Consider the following 19,977-nt stretch of genomic DNA (forward strand, 5'->3'; position numbering starts at 1 on the left):
GTTCAAGGTGCTCTAATAAATACATTTATTATAACTTTCAAATCTGGCTAAATCAACAGTGGCTGAAATATGGATTTGAAATCAAAATCTCAGAGGTGCTGGTTAAGTGCTGTGAAACAGTATTAGCCACAGAGACAACCAGTCATCTCTGACTGTTTATGTAATAAGTCCAGGGTTACCATGTTCTGCTGCTTGTTTGATGCCTTGTTCATCTTCCCTGGCATCCAGGCTGAGGTCAATGATGTCAAACCTGGAGCATAACAAGTATTCATTATACATTTAGCCCTCAAAGCTGTGGTATCGCAAAATATTAAAAATCCAATTTCATGCGGTGAAACTTTTGTCTGAAATTTTAATTAAAATCGAGCATCTGAGGTGCTGGCTATATGTCACGTGACACAACCAGCTTGTGCCTTCTGATCTACGTGGCGGCGACAACAAAAATAAAAACCTCTGAAGTACACCATACAAACCTTAGTAGCGATCACAAACCAGTCTTATGCATGGTGCATTTGTCAACTGTCCAGTGTTTTAAAGTAAAATGAATTACATTTTCCCCAAACCCCTTTTCTCCAAACCCTTCTCCCCCAGGATAACAACTCAATAACGTAGCTCTCTAATGCTGAGTCGCAGTAAATCGCAGCTTTAGTAGATGTGGTTGGGAGGTGGAGGGAGGGATGTGTGTCAGACAGAGAAAAGATTTATCGATGCCTGAGCATTATGAGCTAAAGAATGTCTTTGTAAACTTGTGTCGAGTTCATTCAATCTGGTAGGAAAATGGGGGTTGCCTGACTAGGTAGGTTTTTTCCTGCTAGATGGGGTTAGTTTTTTTGTGTGGAGTAATCAGATTACCAAAGGGAGGTAATGATAATCCCAAAGTGTTACTTTGCTTTCGGTGTTCAATCAGGTTACGATTGATAGCATGTGCCAGCTGATTACTTTGAACAAATACTTATTCATCAAAAAACAATTATTGCAGGGAAATGGTGTGGTTAGTGTGGGGACAGTAGCAACCAATACACACAGATTGCAATACCCAGTTGCATCAGTGCATGAGAGATGATGACAAACATTGTAGAAGACTGTCCGCTAACCATGCTTAGCGGCAGTCTGAGGTACGCAGCATTCTACAAATGATAAAGCTGCTGCCACGCTTAGTGCAAACGCACACACTAAATAGTGTATCCGATAGGCGTGAAAATAGTAATTTAAATTGAGAACCATGTAATAGTTGTGAGCACTTACCAGGAAGGCATTGTCATCTTCATATTCAACGTGACTGGCATAGGTGGACTAGACGCACAAAAACACACATACATAAGTCAGGTGTTTCCTTATTCAAGCAGGTATGAGTTAAGCTAACCTCCATTGCCAGCACGACATCCAAGATGTACATTTAACATTTTCCAAGAACGTAACCCCCAGGTTTGGCAATGTTTTCCTGCTATTCAAAGCATGCACCTCCCATGCTTCTTTGCACACTTTTCAGCTTTTGTTACATTTTGTCCACATTCGTGTTTGCAATGCATGACATGGCCGGAAATATACACCTATTAAAATGGTCAATGCCAATCATACTTGTTAAATATTTAGAGTTAAATTAGAGGTTTCAAAAACAGAGAGGTAAATCTATGTGATCAAAAAATTTCAGAGGCGGTAATGGCTGAGCGAGGCCTTCATCTGATAGTGGATATATTATGGCTGATGACGATTGAGAGTAGTATGCATCCAAATTTGCGTTATGGATGTAACATTATGAACACAATGAAATCACTAGACGTATCATGTACAAGCGAAATATTAATTATAAATCAACAAAATGCGGAATATCACATTGCCATGAAATCATATATCAGAAGTGCAGGAATTCGGATCAGTTCTCGTAATGGAATTTAATGTTTTTTCTTTCAAACAGCATCCTTTATCACCAAATTCTCAACAGAGCTCGTGTTATAGTGTGAGTGCACGGGGTTTGAAATTTTGCGTAAAAATACAATTATAAAGGATAGTACACATTAAAATACCATATGAAATGCACATTAATCAAAATTCAGCTGCAATTACAATTTTTCTGAGTTTTAAATGACATGCTAGGTTCAGACACCATTACATCCATAATGGTGGTCTTCAGGTAGTACCATTAACATATTAAAACATGGTACATAAATACGATTTATGAGTGCAGCCAGGTCTTTTTTTACAAAGTTTAATTAAATGTTTTGGATGCAGGTTACAAACATGAAACACTTTTGATAAAATGCCAAATGAATGTCCATTTCTGCTATCCAAAACGTGAGTTTCTTTGGGCAAGAAATCCAGTAACTCTAAATAGTGAATTTTTTTATGGGACGCAATATCAAAATCACTTTATGTGAATAGTAAAAATGAAATTTATTTATTTAAGCATACCTTGTCTATGGTTACAAAGCTACATGTTATGTGCAAATGTATAATCAAATATGCTGGAATTGCCCCAATTGGAGTTATGTAATGAGGTGAACAAACATCCTTCTGAACCATCATGTCACATTCTAGATTTGAAGCTTTCGTGACTGCAAGGATTCATACTCTTAGGTTTTTTCGGTAAAGTCACGTAGGTAAAACATTTAAATTAATAAAAGTAAAATAAAACAAATTAAAAAATTCACGACGTTTCGGAAGCAACACAAGTCTCCGTCTTCAGGTGGAACCGGAGGCTTGTGTTGCTTCCGAAACGTCGTGAATTTCTTAATTTGTTTTATTTTACTTTTATTAATTTAAATTTTTTACCTACGTGACTTTACCGAAAAAACCTAAGAGTATCATGTCACATGTGACACCGCCGAACTACTTCAATAAGCCTCTCTCAGCCCATAGAGAGTGCTGATTTGTGTTCTTTAAAGAAAGGCTAACCCCAATAGTACAATATAATGCTAATTTCAGCCTTCACAGCTGCACGCGGCCAAAGCATGTGAGAAACCATAATTCATTGAATAGCTTTTTTTCTGTGTTATATTTCAGCATCCAAGCCAATACGGTTTGATAGAACCTAAATAAGAACCCAAGATCCCTGTGGTGCAAGACGAGTGGGGCTGACAAGGCCATTATGAGCCCAGGCACCCAGCTGTCTCATTATTACTATCATCACACTGTAAAAGGAATCATAATAGTAACATTTAAATCACGGATCAATTGTCAAAAAGATATTAAACCAATTAGGCAACACAAATGTCCGAAAATGGTAATGGACAAGATATTTTAATGAGTTTTCAAATGGCCCATTCAAAATGCAGCTTATAAATGCACAGCCACCCTGAAAAGGCATTACTGTGCAAACGCAGACACGGTATTAAATATTTATTGGGGAAGAATTATTCTTAAAAGGAATCACAGCTCATTTGATAGAAGATTGATGCTAGCAACAGCACTTGCATGTGGTCACTTTGCAGTGTCAATGTGAGAGAGATGACAGAAAAACATGTGGCCTGACAGGGAAAGCAGTGAATGACACTGATAAAGCCATGATATTTCTGTACAACAGCCTCTTGGAGTGCATTGCACTTGACATTGCATGTTAAAACGCCCCGTCTCGTTCCTCAAATTGCAAGTTCCCTACATACATTCTTGGTTATTTTGGTAAAGTCACGTAGATAGAAAAACAAAATCTCAATAAAATAAACAAACAAACCCACGACGTTTCGATCGCAACACAAGCGGTCCTCATCTTTTCTCTCCACCTGATGAAGATCGCTTGTGTTGCGATCGAAACGTTGTGGGGGTTGTTTTTGCTATTCATTTAGATTTTTTTTTCTATCCATGTGACTTTACCGAAAGAAGCAAGAATATGAATTCCTGCAGTCACGAAAGTTTTAAGTCTAAATTTTACCTACACATGTTTATTCATCGTCACGAGAAAATAATTTGCCCCACAATTGAGTGTTTAACTGCGGGAGATATGCAGGAGACACCAAGAGCCAGGTCTGATGAGTAAGTGTCTGATGAGTACCAAGCATCTTTTGGAATTTTGAAACTGGGATAACTGGGGAAAACCAAGTAAACAAGATTGTAATACCCCAAAATACACAGACAGCACAGCTAGTTGCCATACGACCACCCAATAGCCACAAATAGCCACATCACAGTTGTGTAGTCCTGGTATGATTGGGCCGAGTCCATCACACTCGCTACACTTACAGTCATTAACTAATTAAACTGGGATATAAATCCAGGATATGAGTGTTGTCAGTTCCGTGGCTATGACAAGGCCATTCTGAACACGCCGATCCACCTGATACTCAACTGCGAGCAACACTTACGCATGGGGGCAGATGTACTTGATGTGTGGGGAGCGGATGCTTGCCATGGCTTCAGCCCAGCCGTGCCTGAAATAATAAGCACGGTTATGACACAGATGCCAACCACAGCCCTGGCGATCTAGCGCACCCATTGAAGCAGCACAACAAATTGGTTTCATGTAGCCTGGCCCCCAAACAACTGCTGTGTGTGCAGCAAGGGGGAGTGGTGACACTGGGAGCTAAGCAGCTCTTTGCCAAACCACCCTGAGAAGGACAAACTTCCATAATACAGGTTTTTTTACTTGTCGCGAAAGCCTACATGTTAAAAAGGACAACCTTACACAAAGTCAAAATTGCACGAGCTTGTGAAAAAGTGAGATTTGAAAGGAAAAGGAGATATACAAATTCGAATTTTGCAGCCAGTACGATCATCAATATTTGTTTTTGGTGTAGGCTACGCATTAGTTTTATGCAAATTCCCTTTTGTCAATCAGCCTCCACTTCTCGACAATGTTGTCACGTTTACAAATGTTTTACGTATATGTGTCAATGTATTACTCACATTCTGAAAAAAAGCTCCTCACTGGTGGCTATAGATTATTGATCACTGAAATTAACATAAACATTGACTTTTGCTCAAATTGCATTGAGCTTCATGAGGTAATAATCCACTCGGAAAACATACACTCGGTGTAATTCTCCTACCCAACACTAATTACGGCATATCGACTTAAAGTGAACATTTCTATTTAATGCAATGGGGGTGTTCTGTGCAGTCACTGGTGACCAGGCTGAGACCATTATATCACTAAGCTTCAGAACCTAGATCATTCACGAGCGGCTGAAATCCAGATTAGAACCAAGGTCTCCCAGCATTATCAACTCAATGCTGTGACATGGCCATAATGAACCCTCTGAGCAACCTTGTCACTTCCGGTCTGTGTCCCCTTGCATTGTATAAAGTAGATCCTGGCAGGGAATATCAAGCCCAGTCTGATGAAACATGGATAGCAGTTGTGCGCACAGTATGACTCGTAGTCTTACCCAGTGTCTCCCAGTCCGTGCAGGAATATAACCTGTGCACACGATCACAATCGCACACACACACAAAAACCAGAAAGAAGATCTTAAGTAAGACAAATAATACAAAATACGTGACAAATGTCACAAAAGGTAACGCGGACATCACTAGGTGGAAATTATGAAACTCTGATCAATTATACATTCCAGTGGATATGTTATCAGTTTACTTGTAAACTTGTGATTCTAAGTTCATGTGTGCTACTACCCATGTTGTTGTGTTGCTGCCTTACCCAATCTTGCATTTAGTGTTGACACATCTGCAGGAATGTATGTACTTGTGCAATTTTTACTTCTATATTTTACATATATTCATTTCTTTTTAGCGACTTGCTTATTTTTCCTTAATTATGCACTCGTATTGTTTGTATTGTTTTTTATGCAACTTGCTGACCTGCCCCTACTGGATACCTCATCGGATTCATTCAGGATAAATAAAGATTCAAATAAGAAATTGAACTTCTTTATTCCGTTGGCACTTCAGGAGTTGTTTTTATTTGTGTGAGGCACAATATTAGTAAATAATAGGTGATTATTCTAAAATTACTTGACATTTTAATCACAGAACATTGTCCATGTGACAAGGCATCAAATTAAATAGATTTTTATGCTCAGGATACATGTATCGAATCATCCGTGTGGGAAACATTTTAATGTATGCATCTTGTTTGTAACTGGGCCATATTAACCCTGCAAATATGGATGCTCTACTTTGACCAATATATATATAAAATAATTAATACCAAAATAGAATATTGATCCCAAATTCTAATTCCTACAATTGTGACACGGGTTAATGTTTACATGTCGATAGTTCATAGATCCACTGTAAAGCCTGGGGTATACGTAGCTGCTGAATTAGGCTTAGATCATGATGTAGCTGCTTAGAAGTGAGAGCAAAGCTGGCTGTTAAATGAGTGTGAGGTGCAAATGGACATCGTGAAGCATTGAAATTAGACATTACATTTGTGTGAAAGCAAAATCAGATGTGCATTTAGAGACACATTTTCAGCTCTTGGAAATGTTAAAAAGACAAAAAAATATAACAAAATTTGCACCATTCACATTTAAAACTCAGAAATGACCCACTTAAAGTCAAAATAGATAAGCAGACAATATCTCTCCTTCATATATCTATCTCTCCACGTAAACAATTGGATTATTTCTTGGAGTATTTTTTACATGACTCATCAACGGCAAGGGCTTCTGGTTGTGGATAATTTAAGCAGCATTGCTTCAGTACAAGCAAACTTTGGACCGGCCTCTACATACATTCAGTGTTGAGGCCTTTCCAGAGATTGCTAGTGCTGAATCAATGCTGCATGCTCAGAAGGCCGTGCGGCCGATGGGTTGTGAAAGACTTACTTTTATTTTTTACATGGAGAGAGATATGAGACATCATCTGCTGATCGAAGTTGTTACTTAGAGTATTATCCACAATGACTCCAATGATTACGATGCATTACATTCAGTGTCTCCATAATGAAATTAATAATTAAGTGATATTCATCTACATCAGTAGCCCACAGCCAGTGCAGAAAATTCTTCATGCCTATGGTGGGGACCTGCCTAATTATAGAATAACTCTGAACTCTTACAACTTGCTATTTGTTACTGGTCAGTTGGCTTTTGGGATCTTTGGGTCTATGCTCTACATTTGTGATAAGAAAAAAATGACTTTCACAAAATGGTGCTATTTTATTGACCCCGTGGGATGATGGGCTGAGGCATCCCAACAACAATTTGAACTCACAACTTATGTTTGTAGGTCCATTATTGTTACAGCTATAGCCAATCACTCTGAATAAAGTAGTTTCCTGTATTGAAAACACATGGCTACTTCTGACAGGGGCACTGTGGTGGCGAGATATTAACTACCTCGGCTGGTATACAGGAGGTTGTGCGTTCGATCATGCCCCTGATGCATGTATATTTGGAGTTTACACGTTTTCCCCGTGGTCATGTGGAGTTTTCTCTGGTCCTCCGGTTTTTCCCTCCACATTTAGAAGCATGCGTTTAGAGTATTTGGCTGCTATAAATTTGCACATGACAAGGTACTTCATTGAGCAATAATTTGTGGCCAGGTAGCTTCTGAAAAAGAGTTATATAGCCGAGTGGGCCTTACCTGGTAAAATGAAATATTAATAGCATAGAAAGGAGTTAAATAGTTGCTCAGAAAAGAGTAGGGACCCCACTTCATGGCACTCACGATCTTCCAAGACTCCTCAGTTACTACCCATCATGGCTTAGTGCCCTGCCCTGGCACTAAGCCAGGCTAAGCCGTGCGGCCAACTGGATTATAATATGCCATTTTATTTCGACGGCATTAGTACGTACTATTTGTACTCGGAACATTGCATTTTTTTCAAATGTGCTGCTTTTGACAATTTTCTCCAAGTCAAAGTTTTCCTAAGTGACACAGCAATTTCTGATGAGCATTGCGGGCACGCTTGCAGACTTGCCAACCTTATGTAAGTAAAATAGATGAGAAATATAGTAGTGGTAATACAATTGCATCTGCCCACGCTCAAGCCTGTCCAGTAAATCACTATCAGTGAAGTGCAAGTGTCTGCTATATTGAACACCATGCACTTCGATTAGCACAGTTGGCTAGGTATGGTGCGAAAAAAGTTCATACTACATACACTATTTTCCACCTTTATCTCCCCAGTGCTGATTTTCACACATTGCACCAGATAGTGACACTGATTTATCGCTGATCTAACTTAGTGGAGGCCTACAATGTTGCACATGGCCACGAGCTTAACCCAGGTAACTAAGACTTACGGTAAATGCAGTATACGAACCACTACAATGACATTCCTCACTAACATGCGAACACAACAGCAGCAACCCTTATTTGCTAATCAACTGTGGTGATGTCGCCATAGCACTTACCAGTCTAGAAGCACTTTGCGGCCATGTGGAGTGGCTGCCAGGAACTCACAGGGCAGTCCCAAATGTTATATACTGTACAATAATCATTGCTATCCCTTTGTCAATCCAATATTGGAAGGTTTCCCTACGATGTGTGTGGGTCCAGATGTTGTAAATTAACATACCAGAGTAACTGGCAGGTGCACCACCTGCACTCCCCAGTGCCAACCAGCTGTGTTTTAACCACCAGATGCTCTGCTCGTTGCTGTGAGGGTTGCTCCTCCACCTCTTGTTGTGACTGATATAAGTTATCTCCCACTGCCCAGTGGCATCTTTCTCAAGCTTCCTCCAGAAGCTGACCATGAGACCACTGTTACACCAGTTGTCAGTGAGTTCACTCATCGCTAGATCTCTCCATACCAGATCAGTCCATCTGTTCTAGCCTGTGCCTCACCAAATAATCTCCCCCTGTCCAGCCAAACAATAGCCGATTGAGCAAGCAGTGGCTGGGCTCGTGGCCTGCATGAACCAGCTAAACACAGCTTCATACCCACACGCGTACCAAACGCACACACAGACAATACACAAAATGGTGCTAAATCGGCAATTAAATGTAGTGTATTTTCAAAACAATATGACGACGTTAACCATTGGAGAGCTCATTGAGATTGTTTAACTCTTGTAAAGTATGTGTTCTGGGTTGCTGTGGAAAGGTAATATAATTAAACGGCAGGAAATTACTGCGTTTCAGGCGAACAATGACGTGAATGCGGACAATGCTGTTGGTGCAGCACATTGCTTCCTTGCTTTTGTTAGGCTCCACAACTAGTGCAGTCAACATATTGCTGTACATATTTTCCTTGGTCAGCAACCTCTGGATGCCACTCCAATGCCTGTCTTGGTAACCTGCTCTCCTCCAACCTTCACGTGAGCCCCACCCATCGCAATCTTCTCTTCCTGACTACAATAATTATTACACATATAACACTATTGTTATGTTGTACTCCAAACTTTGGATTTGCTTACTCTGCTATGCAATGACAGTCTTTAATACCCACTTAACATAGGACAGCACAATCTGTTAATTACTTATTCTTTGGGTCTTTCGATAAAGTCATGTAGACTTTACCGAAAGATCCAAAGAATATGAATTCTGCAGTCACGAAAGCTTTAAGCCAAGATCTGTTAATTACCTGTCACAAATTATGTATATATGTTGAACTTATTTCGTACCATACGTAGCCAACCGTGCTAAGCGGAGGTGCGGGGGAAAGACAACAAACTAAACGCAAAAAGCAGTTCTGGGCAACTGTAGCACGAACTGGATTTGAACCATTAACTCATTGCAAATTGGTTGTGGCACGTTTGCTGACGACTTAGGCACTGTCACCTCAAAATATTCCATATGCTATCGAGTTCTAATGGTTATTATACCTAGAAATTATGAGCAAATTTATATTTATTTACATTTTCCATTAGGTTCTTTATATAGACATAAAATGGGGTGAACAGACACTGTACATCAGACAACGCAAATGGATATCAATTAAGTTCATATTAAGAGCCATGGGCCAACACGAACTCCACAGGCCAAACTAAGACAACAAAATTCCTAGTACACCGTTTGAACGTCCTATACTATATGAATTGCTTCGGCTTTAGAAGAAACTTGCAAGCGTAAAAGAACAGAATATTTGGGTTCAACCAGCACACGCAAGGCTCAAATCCAAAATAAGGCATCCTCCAGAGAATTGTATGAGCAACTGTAACATCCTAGGTGCATCTACGTGGCCACCTTTTAAAAAAAATTAAATACAAGGTCTTCCAGTTTGCGCTAAAGCAAGTCCCTGAGGCGTGCGCGCACGCACACACACGGGCAACCACACACCTGCAATACTCACATTAAGTGCAAACACAAGCACATCACAGGCATCATGCAGCCAAAACGTGCCTTTGTTGGAGCCCGCATGTTTCATATTTGCACAATCAAAACTGCATTTCTAACTTGGGCAGTGGAGCTAAGGGTTGAGCACTTAACTCTCAATGGGAAAATTGTTAGTTCAAATGCTGGTAACTGGTCTGCTCAGCCCATCATCCATTCAGGGTAGATTAAATTGCTACCTACATTGTGGCATAACAGAAATTGTTTAATGTGGAATTGACACCACTGGCTCAGGGCTGCCAATAGAGATGAGCACTGCCAATACTCCCATGACAATCGAGCGACACTAACTTTGACTTGAATGCATTTCAGGACATTTGTGCAGCATACAGTTACAGTAAAACACTGGCTAGCCAGATCCCGTCTAGCCAGATTTAGTATTAAGCCACACAAGGTAGGAGAATATAAAAAAATGGATGACAAAAAATGTAAATACAATAGAAACATTAACACAATATATATACCGATTTTAATTAGTATTTCAGCTAGCAAGACATTTGGGCTTTCCAAACCAAAGCTCTCCCCTATTAGTCTGACGAGCTGAGGTTGCCAGTTCAGGAAAAATGCCAGCTCAGAAAAACTGACGAGAGCACTTTTAGCCAATGCCTCTACTATGGTCGTAAGTCTTAAACAAGGGATCTGGCCAGACTGTTGTGCTTGAGTGATTAACGTATTCTAATTGATTTGTAAGGCTGGGACTTAGCTCATTTGGTTGAGCAAGGTTCCCTTTCATGAGCTCGTAAGTTCAAACCCCAGTCAAGGTCAACTCAGCTTTAACAACATCCTCCTCCTCCATCTTCATCCTCACATGATGAAACTATACTATTTGTCAGGAAATCAATAACGTCTATGTTAATCGCACGCTTGCTCCTGCTATGAATGTGGAATTTCCACTATAGGCTCAGTGCAGCTGAGAAAATAAGCTCTGCTCACCTCATTTGAGTATGGAAGCCAGTTAAATTTAACAGTGATGTTATTCAATTTAAGGTCCCCCGCTTAAACATGCACTATTGCGGCACTAATCTTATTTGATGTACCCATGCCAGTAGTGGATATCCCACGTTCCTATAACAGGGATCAGTATACCTAAAGGACTAGCCTGTTCACATATCATAAAATGGAATACAATTAATCGACCCCTGATCCTGAAATTGAACATGTGACCTTTCATATTGTTTTCATGTCTTGTGCCCACAGTCACTCAACCAGAATAAAAGTAGTTGGTACTTAAACTCATAATGCTTTATTGGGTTAATTCCAGTAAATCAAATACATATTTTATTTATGTAGTGTTTCCACTTTCTACAGTCTTATATAACTGGACAAAAAATATTCCAGGTTTTATACAGGAGCTTTAGCTGGCAAGACACTTTATCCCTTCATCCTATATTGTGAATTGCAACTGAAGCAGTTAATGCCTACTATGCACTTTACGTATCTGCACTTTAAGTTATCATACACGACTGAAAAAAACATGCAGTATAAAGGTCAAAGTGTCTTTGTGTTTTCATGCCCATATGGCCAGTGATCAGCAGTCTTCGTTGGCAGTCCTGAACCAGCGGTGGACATTTCACGTTTCTTTGGTGGGGGAACAGTCTTGCATAGAAAAAATTACTCAAATAAAGAGGTGGTGATTTTGACGACCATGAATAGATTTTGACTTAAAACTTTCGTGACTGCTGATTTTGATAGGTAAAGTTGACCGTGAACTAACATTTTAATTCACAACCTTCTCGTGGTGAGTGGAACGTATCAAACAACAGAACCACCCAAATTAGATTATATTAAATACCATTATTTACAGTCAAATAAAACCTCACGAGTCTCCAGACAATTTTTCAAGAGAGTCCTCCATGGGGACGTTTGGCCAACTGCATCCATGAGTGTTAGGTGGAAGGAAACCAGAGTACATGGAGACAATGCACCACACACATACACGGGGGCAAATGTCAATGGTCCGTACAGATGGGTCAGCAAGGAATGCTGTCAAAGTGTTATATTGCTCATTTAAGCAGAGGCAATGCTCAGCTCATATTTGCAGCCCCAAGCCAGTGGTGCCAATGCCCAAATCCCGTGACAGGAGCGAGCCTGACCATTGGACAACCACTGTTGATGTCCAGACAAATTGGTAGTAATTTTAGCGAACCTGAAAAACGATTGGCAAAGTAACTCCCACACGAAATTAACTCGTAAGCATTCCGCTCCACCGGGTGAGCATATTCCCGTCAACAAAAGTCAGTATCTCCCTGCTCAAATCAGCGTGGGAAGACGATAATCTCCGGCATGTAGCCTCAGTCGTTCGTGGAAATTCGACATTCCCACGGCGGGAGTGCGAATCGCCACACGAGATAAACGCTTTAGACTTCCCACAAAGGGGCACCTATTTTGCGAACACTGCAAACATGACTGACCGCATTGACTCGTACGTTGACCTATACTCGTTTTAAGAATCGTCAGAACCGTGCTGGCGGAAAGGCCACACCTAAAGCGTTAACTACCACGCGTTTATCCGTAAGCGGCCTAACCCCGACGCGGAGCCTCGGTCTCTCCCGGATCCCTCCCCGCCCACGTCGCGCCGGCTGCGGCAGAGGACACCCACAGCCCTGCCGACCGCACGCCGGCGCCACGTCAGAGGGCACGCCGTTTCGCACCCTCGAGAAGCCTCACCGTGGCCGTTGCCTTGCGCAGCGCCGGCACCACCGCCGGCGAGGACATGTTGACCGGAGCGGAGGAGCAGGTGGAGGCGAGGAGGAGGAGGAGGACGAAGAGAAGAAGCGGCGCTGCGCGACCAGACGAGAACCGCCGTCATTCAAGGGGACGCGCCTACTGCGCATGCGCGGCGCGTTCGCCGGCGCGGAATTGATAGCGCGCTTAAGTGGGGCGCGCGGATTGTATAGCGTAGTTCATATGCGCTATTGGAGGGGGGGGGGGCGATATTAATAACGCGAGGCATAATGTCAGCCAGTTGGGAGGGATTCTGGAGATGATTCCATGAGAAATTAAGCCCTCCCCTCTCCAGGGTGATCCGTTTATAAATCATTCTTCTCGAAAAATAATGGGGATAAATCAAAGAGAAGACAACATTTAATTTTAAAGCAAATATCCCAACAATACTAATACTGCAGGCTCATCTTGCCAACTAACTTGTTCGATACGTTAACACTCAACTTTCTCTGTAAGATATGTCACTACCATTTTCACAATGACCACTTTTATCCCCAACCATATTACACACGACTCCCTTTACCTTCTGGAGGTTGGAGAGTGTGCGAAAGCGGTTTTTAATATATATACTATATACAAGACCCCCTTTTTCATCTTGTGAGCAAATTATCTGTGATTTATTCTCACGGATAAGTGGAGGAGTAAAATCGCGAATGACTCCGCAAATAATAGGATTGGCGAATTTTTGTCGCCCCCCCCCCTTCTTCCCCATATCATGACGGATAAGAAGAGTTGTCCTATATCAACTGCTTTGAATAAATAGGAGCATGCTAAATCAGTGGGGAATTGTCAATTTAGTTGAAGGTGATGGTGGTGCTGTACTGTATTGTTGGTTGGTCGTGTATGTGTGGTGATTGGAGTGATATTACTGGATGTGGTGGATGGTTGACGCACGGTTGATATATTATTGGACTTTGGGACTGATCGGTGAATTAGTGGCTCAGGATAAATACATTATAAGAAAAATTAAGAACCAGCACTGTTCAGCAAATTTGATAAACAATTGCATTTAACTGTCAGGGAGAGAAATCGAAAACACAGTATGTGCAGTGTTTAGTGCACAACGGGATTTTCATACCTGGGCAAATTTTGTTCATGGTTGCTTTGGTTTTTGCAAAGAGTGTGTGGCCTTCAGATTAGAATCTGCAACAATAACATCTCCAAAATATTTATGTTGGAAAACACAGCATGCACGTAAATACAAAAGATAAAAACAATTTTCGTCACGTCACTTTTGGCAGAAGGGCCTCCACTAGAGGGAGCCCTCAAGAGTATCTTGCCGACTATTTCACACTGGCCAGACGTTCACAGAAGAGTTGCAATACCCACAATTTTCTCCACCACACACGACCTGCTGATCGACTGAGTGCGGTGTACCCATTCACAATGCTGAGTGGACAGAGGTGGAGGAAAAAAGTTTGTAACTTTGTTTTAAATCATCAGCAGTTGTCTCACGGATGAATTGTTCACAACCATATGAATGTGGAATTCACGATGATGGCCCAGGGCTAGCAGATGCGAGACTCACTTTTGCAAACCCAATTTATGAGCGAGGCGTTTTATTCCAGTTTTATTCCATTACCTTCAACACCAAAATTAACATACCAGTGCACCAACTATGGCCTACTGATGAATGCCACGAGCATAACACCAAATCAAGTTATTGTAGTGATAGAATAGCCAACTTAAAATGCATTCATTTGAGGTCTGTCAACAATTTTTTTTACAGAAACGCCACAAAACGATTTCTGTGTAACCCAAGGTAACAACAAAATCTCATGATCTCCCTTAATATGGAATCAAAATTATTCTGAGGACTCACTACGGTTTTCCAGAATACATATTTGTAATTACATGATTGTTATTGTATACATATTTAATCAAATCTAAGTGTATTTCTTCAAACAAGCACAGGGCAATCCTCATCTCAATTGGTTGCTCTGACCATGAGTGGAAATTTCACATTCCCATGATAGGGACCAGTGTATTCATGCGAAACCTACTACAGTACTCTTTGGTTCTTTCGGTAAACTACCTACTACAGTATTTGGTTTTTGCATCATCATCAATTTTTTTGCAACTGCTGAATAGCGTTTTGTAAATTGCCTTTGCTTATAACTTTTACTTAACCACGATCATCTGTCAAAGTGTACATTTCATATCCAAGGGCATTGTAAATAGATGGTAATGATATAAAACAGACCTTAAGCTAAATGATTAAATAAATCTAATAGACTTATGTTATAAACATTATGCTCGAAAACTAAGCCTTAAATATGCTCCAAGTCAAAATTTTTAAGTCAATTTACTCCTACAAAAAATATCTGTGGCATTAATTAAAGTTTCTATCTTGAATTTTTACAAAATTACAACTATTTTGTCGACCGTTAAGGAATTATGGGCCGAGTGAACCAGCAACCGAAATTTTAATTCGGAAAATGTAATTTGCAAGTTAAGCAATCTGACCACAGGGTTACACACAACCCACAGACATTATTATAATGATTACATTAACAGGCAGCAGTGCAGTTGAGGTCATTTGGAGAGACTGGCTCCTGCCATTCTCATGTGGAATTTTCACCACTGGCACAGAGTCTCCAACAAAAACGAGTAGCGTACCATTGCCCATTTGAGCAGGAAGACAGCAGCGCATCAGATATGCATTTATTTTAAACGGGAAAATGTCAAAACTGGGTGGTTTTTAACTTTTGCCGACAAAACTGGATCCCAAATGTCAAAACTGGGTGGTCTTGGAAAACGACAGGCAAAACAGGGTGGTGCTTTTTGATATGACAAAACTGGGTGATGTTCAATGTGGACAAATGTCAAAACTGGGTGAAGAAGGTTTACGATTTAATGTATCATTTTGTACACGTTTAGGTCCTTGCGTTATTCATCCATATGTCGCCACAGATTTAGAGCGTTCCAAATGATGTTTCTCGTGGCTCATGTTCCATACCTTGCACCACAAACTTCCCGTTTGCATACTGGCACAGTGTGCCAGCTCGCTTACTTGCCGTTTGTATACTGGCACAGTGTGCCAGCTTGCAACTACAGTAACACTTTCAGCTCGCGAACATACACGAACTTGCCATTTGTATACTGGTACAGTGTGCCAGCTTGCATGCTACACCTACTACAGTAGAACAACGGTAGATAGTGTTTGCGTCGAGAAGTATGGTGCTGCACACTTAGAACAAAACATGTTTGTTACATATGAAGTACCGGTGAAGACACTTGACACCGAGGTGGAGGCACACGTATATTTATTTTACACAACTCGTTCGTGGCATACAGCACTGGAGGGGGTATCGGCCCCCTCACCCGACTAGCTAAGGATACACTTCCTAGCTAATCCTAGCCTGCCTCTCAGTCCTCCACTAATGGGCTAGGGGAGGCTATTTGGCCCGACACTGGTAAGTCGGGCCCGGTACCCGGAGTCCCAGACCAGCTCTTAGAAGAGCACCGGCTCTGGCTCTCGGGACCACGCCGCTGGCTCAGTCCTGTTCGGCCCTGATAAGGACATCGAACGAGGGGAGTCCAGGGCTCTATCTAAGACGTCTTCAGTCTTCTCTGGTTAGCTTTTAACATAACTGACTCGAGCCCCTATAACGTCCCCTTTTATACCCAACCCCTCCTTGAGGGGTGGGGCCCCGGGGGATCATAACGCCGAACCAGCCCCCCCCAGGGTGTCTGGCTCGGACGTCGTAGAGGGCATCTCCCCGTGCACACACGTAGCCCCGCCCACTGTGTTTGTTTCCCATAGACTGCCATGCATAACGGGCCCTCTCTTTAACACCCCTACACCCCCCCCCCCCCCGCATAGCTCGCAGCCGTCCCGGCTGCCAACATACAAAATGACAATAAAAATGAATTTATACCGTAACCGCGCGTGTGCCTCACTAATTTTCAACAATAACAAGAACGGCAACAAGAACACAACAAAATGCAACAGCAAGAAAAGAAAACAACCCGACGCACCCCCCCCTTGAATAAATACGAATTCCGTAAAAAAACAACCTATATACAATTTGCAGGGAACCCACCATACACACAACACCAGGTGAACCCAACGTATGTACATTGCAATGGGCAGGGAACACACCACCCACACAACACACAATGAACACAACCTATATACACATCTTCCGGCCTCATAACAGTCTGCGCATTTTTGCGCGCGTCCTTGCAGCGGGCCCCTCACACGGGGTAACCCCGGATGGCGGACCGTCAGGTGGCAATTGTCCGTCCCGGAGTGAGACCTCCTCCGATGCCGCGTGACCGTTGGTATCCCCAGAAGGGGTGGTCGGGCGTGAGCCCGTCAGTCTTGATGCACCTGGAGGTGGCACGGCCGGCAAGGCATTAGGCGAGAACGGCGGAGACGGACCCAGTGAGTCGGTCGACCCCCCACACGTTTGGCCACGCATGTGTGAAGTGGGTTTGTGTACCGCAACGAAGGGTTTTAACCTAGAGGGGTGCACGAACCATCGCCGCTTCCCCCATTTAACGCGCACGCACTGTGGTCGCAAAATTTCGAACACCTCCACAGGGCCCCGCCACGGCCGCACTAGCTTAGGGGAGGTAGCCAGGGGCACTTGGGGACAGTCAACCATGCCTTGTCCCCCGGCTTCCACTGTATCACGTGCGCCCGACCCAGCCTGAGGCACTCATTCGCCTTTTGACGGAGTTCCGAGTTCAACATAGCAGCATCCCGCGCCTCTGTTAATTTGGCCAGATTAAATTTGACGTGGTCAGCCAATTTAGTTTTTCCTTGCGGGTCGGCGATCTGCAGCTGGGCGCGAACAGGCGGGTCGGGTTCGCGACCGTACATGAGGTAAAAGGGGGAAAATCCCGTAGCTGCATGGGGTGCCATCCGGTATGCCGCCAAGACCCCTTGAATATGCAGGTCCCAGTCAGTCTGCGAATCTGAGACCTGCTGTGACATCATTGACGAAATGGTGCGATGCAGGCGCTCGACCATTCTGTCAGTCTGCGGGTGATACGGGGAGGTACGAATTTTCTTCGTGCCTAAGAGGTCACAGACTTGTTTAAGTAATTTACTGGAAAAATTTCTGCCCTGGTCGGTCAGCAGCCGCTCCGGAGCACCTTTGTCCAGGACGTATCCCTGAACAAAGGCCTCCACGATGGCTGCTGCCGACTGGTTGGCAAGGGGCCAGGCCATGGGCCAGCGCGTAAAATACTCGACACCTGTCAACAAATACCTATTGCCCCTGGGGGTGGCGGGAAATGGGCCCAAAATGTCCAGCGCGACAAGCTCATTTATTCTGGATACCTTGATCGATTGCAAGGGCGGGTTAGACTCCCGCGCCGGCGGTTTCCGTTGCGCACACCGAGGACATGATCCCAATAGATCCCCAACATCCCTCATCATACCAGGCCAAAAAAAATCAAGTTGTAGCAGTGCAAGAGTCTTTTGGGTCCCCAGGTGTAATAGGCGCTCATGCGCGGCCCACACCACCTTGCCTCGCAACTCAGAGGGGACCACCAGCCGATGTCGCTGGGATTTGCCGTCCCAATGCATCAGCAGACCTTGCACCATTTCCCATGCATCTGAATCACCTTTCACCCGCCCAGCACCCCCGACGCGACGACGCCACCCGAGGAGGGAGGTATCCTCCATTTGGAGGCGCCCCCATTCAGTGACGGGCAACCCCAACAGGGAATCTCTTCCCTGTTGTTCGATCGAATTATTAGGCAGGGGTTCGTCGTCGTCGGTGGCTGCCAAGATCGGAACCGATGCGTCCCCTGAAGGCCTGCAACGTCCCGACCCCAGGAGGCATGCACATTCCGAGGTGGTTGGCATGCGCGACAGAGCGTCCGCGTTGGTATGGCGAACGCCCTTACGGTAGGTGGTTTCAAAATCAAAGTCCTGGAGAACCTCCAACCATCGAGACAACTGTCCCGATGGTTGTTGAACTCGCAGGGCATACTGTAGTGCCGCATGATCTGTGCGGACGGTGAAATGCCGACCGTACAGATATGGGCGATACTGTTGGATGAAGTAAACAATTGCCAACAGCTCCCTACGGGTGACACAATATCTTTGCTCCGCAGGAGACAACACCCGACTACCATACGCGACCACCCGTTCCACGCCATCAACCACCTGGGAAAGCACACCCCCAATACCCGTGTTGCTCGCATCGGTGTCGAGCAAAAAGGGCTTAGAAAAATCTGGGTAGATCAAGGGAGGGGCTTTTACCAGGGCGTCCCGAAGGGAGCAGAAAGCAGCCTCCTCCTCTTGACCCCAGTGGAACCGAACCCCTTTAGATGTTAAAGCGTGCAGGGGTTTTGCAATTGTCGCAAAATCAGCAACAAACCGTCGATAATACGACGCAAACCCAATGAAACTCCTGACCTCTCCCACCGAGGTGGGAGTCGGCCAGGAGCTGACACACTGCGTTTTGGCGGGATCGGTAGCAATACCTGAGCGTCCCACGATGTGCCCCAAATAACGCACTGAATCGCGCAACAAATGGCATTTTTGGGGCTTGAATTTCAAATTAGCAGCCCGCATCTTTAGGAAAACCGCCCGCAACCTCTGGAGATGTTCGTCAAAAGTTTTACTAAAGACGATAACGTCATCCAAATAAATGAGGCACGACTCCCATTGCAATCCAGCCAAAACCAATTCCATCAAACGCTGGAAAGTTGCCGGCGCTGAGTGTAAGCCCATCGGCAACCGGTTGAATTGGAACAGGCCGTGCGGTGTACGGAAAGCAGTTTTAGGCTTAGAATCATCGTCCAGAGGAAGCTGCCAGAATCCCGAAAGTAAATCTAGTGTGGAAAAGAATCGCGCTCCCGCCAAGGCGTCCAGCGATTCATTCATCCGAGGGAGCGGGTATGCGTCGGCAACCGAAATTTTGTTAAGACGCCGGAAGTCAACGCAAAACCGCAACGAACCATCCTGCTTTTTAACCAGGACGATCGGCGCTCCCCAAGGGCTGGTGGAAGGAGAAATGATGTCGGCGGCTAACATGTCATCAACAGCCGATTTGACATGGTCCTTTTCGGCGGGACTCAACCGAAACGGATTTTGTCGAATTGGCGCGCTGTCAC

At 43.6% G+C, this 19,977-nt stretch overlaps 1 protein-coding gene across 1 annotated transcript in view; it reads right to left on the bottom strand.

Annotated features, from left to right (window-relative positions):
* The window catches only part of LOC133344300 (acyl-protein thioesterase 1-like), a 42,186-nt gene that overhangs the window by 17,357 nt on the left and 4,852 nt on the right, over positions 1–19,977 (bottom strand). Inside the window, exons 2-7 of the mRNA XM_061554401.1 lie at positions 13,976–14,040; positions 12,841–12,953; positions 5,319–5,350; positions 4,296–4,361; positions 1,246–1,293; positions 180–250 (exon numbers count right to left, since the gene is read on the bottom strand). Of these exons, the coding sequence (XP_061410385.1) occupies positions 180–250; positions 1,246–1,293; positions 4,296–4,361; positions 5,319–5,350; positions 12,841–12,953; positions 13,976–13,994 (349 nt within the window). The 5' untranslated portion in view covers positions 13,995–14,040. The remainder of the gene's footprint in view (positions 1–179; positions 251–1,245; positions 1,294–4,295; positions 4,362–5,318; positions 5,351–12,840; positions 12,954–13,975; positions 14,041–19,977) is intronic.

Source organism: Lethenteron reissneri, chromosome 19 (assembly GCF_015708825.2).
Source record: "Lethenteron reissneri isolate LAM-NWPU_2019-01 chromosome 19, ASM1570882v1, whole genome shotgun sequence".
Classification (NCBI taxonomy): Eukaryota; Metazoa; Chordata; class Hyperoartia; order Petromyzontiformes; family Petromyzontidae; genus Lethenteron; species Lethenteron reissneri.